General features: G+C 33.5%; 2 protein-coding genes across 3 annotated transcripts in view; one reads left to right on the top strand and one right to left on the bottom strand.

The window, feature by feature from the left end:
• Nucleotides 1-7,500, bottom strand: part of LOC137647110 (probable ATP-dependent DNA helicase HFM1) — a 335,745-nt gene that overhangs the window by 170,032 nt on the left and 158,213 nt on the right. The gene's annotated exons all lie outside the window — the stretch shown is intronic.
• LOC137646859 (acyl-coenzyme A thioesterase 1-like) overlaps nucleotides 5,848-7,500 on the top strand; it is a 3,844-nt gene continuing 2,191 nt past the window's right edge. The window contains exon 1 of the mRNA XM_068379933.1: nucleotides 5,848-6,235. Coding sequence (XP_068236034.1) covers nucleotides 5,945-6,235 — 291 coding nt within the window. The 5' untranslated portion in view covers nucleotides 5,848-5,944. The remainder of the gene's footprint in view (nucleotides 6,236-7,500) is intronic.

Genomic DNA, 7,500 nt, shown 5'->3' with positions numbered 1-7,500 from the left:
GAAGAAGACACAGACCTTATATGTTTCTCAAAAGTAAATTTGCTGTCAAGAATCACGCCTAAAATTTTGAAAGAGTCATACAAATTTAAAGAAACATTATCAATACTGAGATCCGGATGTTGAGGAGCCACCGTCCTTGACCTACTTACAATCATACTTGAAAATCCTAACTTATGCCTTCTTCAGCCTTTCCGATTGGTGAACCACGACTCGCAAATATAACGCCAATACAAATAAGTAGCGGTTATAAGGTCTAATGACAAATACTTTTAGTAGTAAGGGAAAAACAGTCACACAAGCAATAAGGCCCACATAGATGACAACCGTTTTAATAACAATTTACATTATATATATAGATATATATAGATATATATATATATATATATATATGTGTATACATATATATATATATATATATATATATACACACATATATATTGTCTAAACAGCACACATGCCACTCTCAACAATAGCTTAGATTTCAATCGGTGTTGAAAACAGCGAAAACTACCAAATGTTATAAATCATAAGTGATATTATGATGCAACAATACTTGAAAGTAAAAAAAAAAATCTGCATTTCAAATGTTAAGTTTGAAGTCAATACTGAATGTGAGCCTGCGACAATAAAATCCAAACATGCACATCAATATAGACTTTAAAAATCACAATTCTTTGCAACAAATAGGATATATCTTTGCAACAGCAATATCAACATCATGCTACCCAAAAGATCCCTTGCACGAACAACCCAGGCCACGTTCAGCTCGCAATTATCCCACTTTTGACTGATCTTGAGACCCACGATTTTCATGGACCTAATCTACCTTGTTAAGACGCATTCTCACCTTACTTCCGGCTCCTATTAAGCTTCTTCGCAATTACTAGACGTTCCCACGCTTCTTGTCACACACACAAACACACACACACTAACAACAATACTCCCTCTCAAGTAGTCAGTGTTTGTTTATCCAAAGCGTATGAAGACACGTTAAATAGTATCAATGTTTTACATTGAGGGTTTTAAAGATGAAATGGAGAGTGAAATGTTACTGGGGAGGCAATGCTGGATTGCATTCATGAATTTGGATTATAAAGACAGGTACTAAGACCTGGGAGGCTCTTCAGTGCCATTATGCAACTAAAGAGAGAACCCTTTATGGTAATATGAAGTAAACATTAACAAGTTGGACAGCAATATTATATATAAAAAGAAAAAGGAACATGATTCTAGCCAAAGGCTAACAAGTAGGTGGGCAATGTGTATTAGCCAGATGACTCATCAAATAATTCACAAAATGATTTCACTATGATAAAGTCAGGAGCGTTAGGATAGATTAAGAAAGCTTTAGCCATTTCTATGAAGAAATGCATAAGATAAAAAAACTTTAATAACAAATGAAAATTTACACTGAGGATTGATATCAACATCCCATGTCACAATCAGCGCTTATGTTTATCGTTTCTATTAGATAGATCACCGATAAGATCATGCCTACTTAAACTAACCTTGGTAATAACGATAAGTGTTTTGCTAAAGTTCTCTTACCAAAACGACAATGCAAACGTCATTTAATCGCAGAATTCTTGAGAGATATATCCAAAGTTACAGACCTACTGTATGATCGTCTGTATAAGTGAATAACTGCGCAAAAACAATTTGTATTTTGAAGGATAACTTTACAGCAGTCAGTTAAAAAGATCCTATCCTTCATTGTTTCAAAACAAACCTTCCTTAAACTATACCTAACGATCTCTTTGCGTGAACATTCAGTAAGTAACGCATCATTGAACTCTAGCTCGTCCAAACTACAAAAGTTTTCCTTGTACCTTTTCCATGCAAATTAAGCATTGCTATTTTTCAAGGTCTCTTAAGATGCTATGAATTGACTGTGGTTTAGTAACCTACGCCTTGCCTTTAAGTACATACCAACATGCAAATATTAAGTTTATACGGTCATACCCGGAAAAAATATATACTTATTCTGTATATATATATATATATATATATATACAGTAAATATCATCAGCCGTTGCTATTCCACTGCAGGACAAAGGGCTCAGACGTCCTTCTACACGCATGTTTATGGTCTTTATAAGGCAGTCTACAGTATACCTGCAATATATATATATATATATATATATAATATGCAATAAATGGCAATCATGAAGTAAGTCTTGAAAATGCTAATAGACTAAAACTGCTAACGATGCCGAAGAGTTCGACGGGGTGAAGGTGCACCCTCGACCTCCCTCCATAAAACCCACACACTATTCTCAACCGAAATCTGCTTCTTCCGTCACAAGGGGAAAAATATTTCGGGTACGAAAAGCATTTTTCAGCGACCTTCGCCATCACACGGGTAATCATACTTATGGACTTTTGTGGAAATTTAGAATACATATAGACTATTGTTTTCCTTTTTTTTTTGTGCGAAATCATCTTCGCGAGTCAGTTACATACTATAAAAGGTCATAAGTACTTTTGTATATCGTAGTTCCTCTGAGTGCTAAATTAGACTAGATACACTGTTATTATTTTCATTAAAAATCGGTAAATTCCTGGCAACATTTATTCCAAGATTTTTACCGTTTCAAAAAGAGATATATTGACGTAAAGGAGTAATATTGCGGTCACCAACCCGTAAAATATAACAACGAAATCTGGTAAAATTGCGGTCGCCTGTATATTACTGAAATACGGGTGAGAACAGTATATTTTTACGGTGAATTTCCGATTAAAACTACGGTTTTTTTTTAAGTGTAAACTTATAGATTATAAACCACAGGACAGAAAATAAACTTCATGTTTACATATTTTACCGTCATTCAACCCATAGCCAGTATATCTCACGCTCTGCCTAAGAATGTACTTAATGTATCTTATTTCAATCTAAAGTCTTTAAGATAAGGACTTTAGAGAAGAAGAAAAAGAAGACTGCTAATATTCAATATATGAGCAGATCTAGAAAATTCTTTAATATCTCTAATCTTATAGTATGAGCAAAGATTCGTATAGCAGTGCCTGAAAAATTATATCAACTAGCTATGCAAAATTTTAATGAAAACAAAAATGTCCAAAAATGCTAAACTATTACAAATGTAAATATACCCCGAAAAAACTCATAAGATATTTAATGACACATAAATGATCTGATTCTAAAACTAAAAATTTGCGTTGAATCAATATTCATCAAACGTTCAATTTCATTCAAATTTGGAAAAAAAATTATATATTTTGGTTGATAAGTTGATTGATTAAGTCCTAAAATTTCTTAAAATAAAGTTTAAACAGCAAGACAATCCATTTCCAAAAATCTTCGAGAGAAATTTGTTAAAAATTCCTCACCATTTATTACTAATGGTAATAATATCTCCTTGTGCAACTAAAAACTCACAATTATAAATCTATAAGCAAATGATCTTGAAAGAAAAATTCATAAAAGAAACATACGAGAAATATACACAGTGAATCTTGAGATGAGTGACTTCAGCAAAGATAATTATTGTGGTTAAACATTTCTTGTACCCATGTTTCAAACTATTATGAAAAAGCAATCACTTAACGTAATGGTGATTAACGAGCGCAATACATGAACCAGGGTTAAAAGTAAATATGCATTAAGCGAGAGAGAGAGAGAGAGAGAGAGAGAGAGAGAGAGAGAGAGAGAGAGAATCCTACTAGACAAGGGGATCTAAGCATCACCAGAAAAGAAATAATGAATTTCTTTTAGATAAATCGGACGCAGCAAAAGAAAAAAATTAAGATAAATAAATTATTAAGACAAAATTTCTACATCAAGTATGACTTGAATTCCAACAAAACTAAAAAAAAAAACTAGGAACAACTATAAATGAAAATGAAGCAACATTAGGTGAAAATTATAAACAACCTATAATAGTAAAACAAAATCAACACAAATAATCAAATACATATTCACGAGGAATTTTTTTTCTTTTTATTTGGAAATACACATTTACAATCTTACAATTTATGACATATATACATCATCGTAAATGTACGTAAATTTTTTTATTCTTATTTTACATATACTGTATTTTCAATTGCAACTTTTACTTTTTATCTAAATGTTTTTAAATAATAAAATATATCGACTCGTGAATATTAGAAGTTTTAAATACTATTTTATTTACATTAAACGTATTTATTATTCAACTTCAAATATATTTAAGTAATTGCGGATCAATACTTGAAAATCCTAAGTATCTCCCCCATCAATATCCCTGCAATAAAATATTCTAATAATTATTTGCAACCAGAACGATACATCAAAAGGTGTCCTTGGCCGTCGGAAATCCTAATGGGCTATTTCTTACGAACGCCAATTAGCCATGGGATGACAAGATAAAAAAAAATGACAAGGGTTTGCTGTAACATTCTGGTGGATATTATTACCATTAAAATGCAAATCACTTAGATAGATTGCATTATTACCAATATCTTCCTGCACAAAGAAGCTTCTATGATGAATATTTGAATATTGACATTGCAGATTCAGATACGTACAGAAATAAAGAGAGAGAGAGAGAGAGAGAGAGAGAGAGAGAGAGAGAGAGAATTATCCAGGCAGCAAGCACACACACGTGTGTGTGTGTATATATATATATATATATATACACATATATATATATATATATATATATTATATATAATACATATATAAATATATATATATATATATATACACACACATATACATATATCATTGCTTGCTAAGCTAAAACACTAATTGGAAAAGCAGGATGCTATAAACATAGTGGCTCCAACAGGGAAAATAGCCCAGTGAGGAAAGGAAAAAAGGAAAATAAAATATTTCAGGAAGAATAACATTATTAAAATAAATATTCCCTATATAAACTATAAAACGAACAAAACAAGAGGAAAAGAAATAAGGTAGAATAGTATGCCAGAGTGTACCCTCAAGCAAGAGAACTCTACCCCAGACAGTGGAAGACCATGGTACAAAGGCAATGGCACTACCCAAGACTAGGGAACAATGGTTTGATTTTGGAGTGTCCCTCTCCTAGAAGAGATGCTTACCATAGCTAAAGAGTCTCTTCTACCCTTACCTAGATTAAAGTGGCCACTGAACAAGGATAGTGCAGTAACCCCTTGGGTGAAGAAGAAGTGTTTGGTAATCTCAGTGTTGTCAGGTGTATGAGGATAGAGAATATGTAAAGAATAGGCCAAACTATACGGTGTATGTGTAGACAAAGGGAAAATGAACCGTAACATGACAGAAGAATCCAATGTAGTACTGTCTAGCGGTAGTATCTCAACGGGTGGCTTGTGCTCTGGCCAACCTACTACCCCCCCCCCCCCCTCTCTCTCTCTCTCTCTCTCTCTCTCTCTCTCTCATATATATATATATATATAATATATATATATATATAATATATATATATATATATATATAATATATACTATATATGTATGCTGTATATATATATATATATATATATAAACTGGTCAAACACTTTTGATCAATGCGGCACAGTAGTTATTACATCATGACCAGTGCTCATACATAATATGCGAAGTACCGAGAGAGAGAGAGAGAGAGAGAGAGAGAGAGAGAGAGAGCAATGTAGTAGTAACTATGTAATTATCTCTGGCACATAGCATTTTTACCGAATTAATCAATAAACTTCATAAAGTACCTAATAATCACACACGATGGAAATTAAATTACAACGATAAATTGTTGTAATTCAACGGTACCAACAGACACGAAAATCGGTAGCTGGCAACACACCTAGCTTAAGCAACATCCCCCTTCCGACAGACCCAGGAGCCAGGACTGGGCCTCCCCCTAAAAAGTGGGTCGAGACACGATAAACCGGTGTACACGAACCAGTGTTGATTAACTGTGTAAATTACAATAACTACAATTGCAGGTTACAAAACAGAGAAAACCCCAACCATGATAAGGAGTCTAGTGATAAACAAAAGTGTTCTGATCAGTAATATTTTGCCTGCAAGTAAAATGAGTCCACTACAAACCGCTAAGAATTGCCGAGTGAACCAGAATGGTAGAAGAAGATTCGTAACGTCGCATCGCTCAAACCAGGGGAGGCAGCATGGGGAGGTCTGGGTGCAGGCCAGCCCCAGGGTCTGCTTACAAGACGTCCACACAGAGTTGAAAGCCGGTGGACTAAAGCCTCATTCGCCAGTCACTTTACGCGCTGACCTCTTGGATGAACATGGGAAACACGTAAGTTTTCGTACTCACTAAACATTAGATAATATTGTACGCGACCCGTCAAACATGACGCCTAAATATTTAGTTAGATATACACACGCACGCCCCTGTCACAGGTTATGCCTAGTACCTCTCCCCCTACCTGAGCTTGACCGTGTATGTATATATATATATATATATATATATGTATATATATATATATATACTGTATATATATATATATATATATACTGTATATATATATATGTAGAGAGAGAGAGAGAGAGAGATTCTTTATAATATAGGAGATATGCTTTACCCCTAAACCATTACGCATACAAATAAAAAAAACCATACATTCTATCACTCTTGATTATGACTTGCACTAATAATCAGTATGCATTTCTTACCCACATTTAAAATTGTTAACTTTTCACTATGAAAGTTCAAAAGCCAATATTTTGTATCGCTCTACAACACGCAATAAAACAACCTATTCTATCCCATATTCCCATCCCACCTCACTCCTTTCCCAACTGGCTCAGTGGTATGTTTCGAGTCACAACTAAAGCACGGGAAGAAATTATAATGAAATACACACTCAGCCCAATTGATAAAATACTAATTAAGCGAAGCGTGGTGTAGGCTACCTATTCATGGTAACTGGTATTTTCATGCTCTCCACACGTACTTTATTAGAATAGTCAATAAGCTTTGAGGTATCTTTGCTAGAATATTGGCCGTGTTTGATGTCCTGTATTTTGTGAGATGTTGAATACTTCTCTTGTAGTTTATTTATCTTATCGTTTCCTTTCCTCACTGGGCTATTTTTCAATGTGGGGGCCCTTGCTTTTACAACTAGGGTTGTAGCTTAGCTTGTAATATTAATAATAATAATAAAAATAATAATAATAATAATAGTTCCTTCAAACATTTCTGGTAGCTTTTAATTTTCTGACCAATTTGTTTATTTAACCCACATTTCAGACACACACACACGAACATTCGATTTCGTGGATTCATGATGAATGATAGTATTACTAATGAAAATCTATATGGCCATCCAAAAGTAAAAGATAAGTAAAGCACCAAATACAACTTTCATTTTCTCCCATTTTACTGGTTGGATTTGCTCCATACCAAGATTCCATGAACTTGGACATACCTCTAAAAACTAGATGTAATTTTTCCCGTTTAAACTAGATTTTTTCCAAAGAGGCTTGAAAAAAATTGTGAATACATGAATGTAATATTTCATTTAGATTCAAAACTTGAAAAGATCAGCACCAATTGTTCTC

The sequence above is a fragment of the Palaemon carinicauda genome, chromosome 9 (genome assembly GCF_036898095.1).
Source record: "Palaemon carinicauda isolate YSFRI2023 chromosome 9, ASM3689809v2, whole genome shotgun sequence".
NCBI lineage: Eukaryota > Metazoa > Arthropoda > Malacostraca > Decapoda > Palaemonidae > Palaemon > Palaemon carinicauda.
The sequence above is the reverse complement of the archived record's forward strand: the minus strand, read 5'-3'. Positions and strand labels throughout refer to the sequence as shown.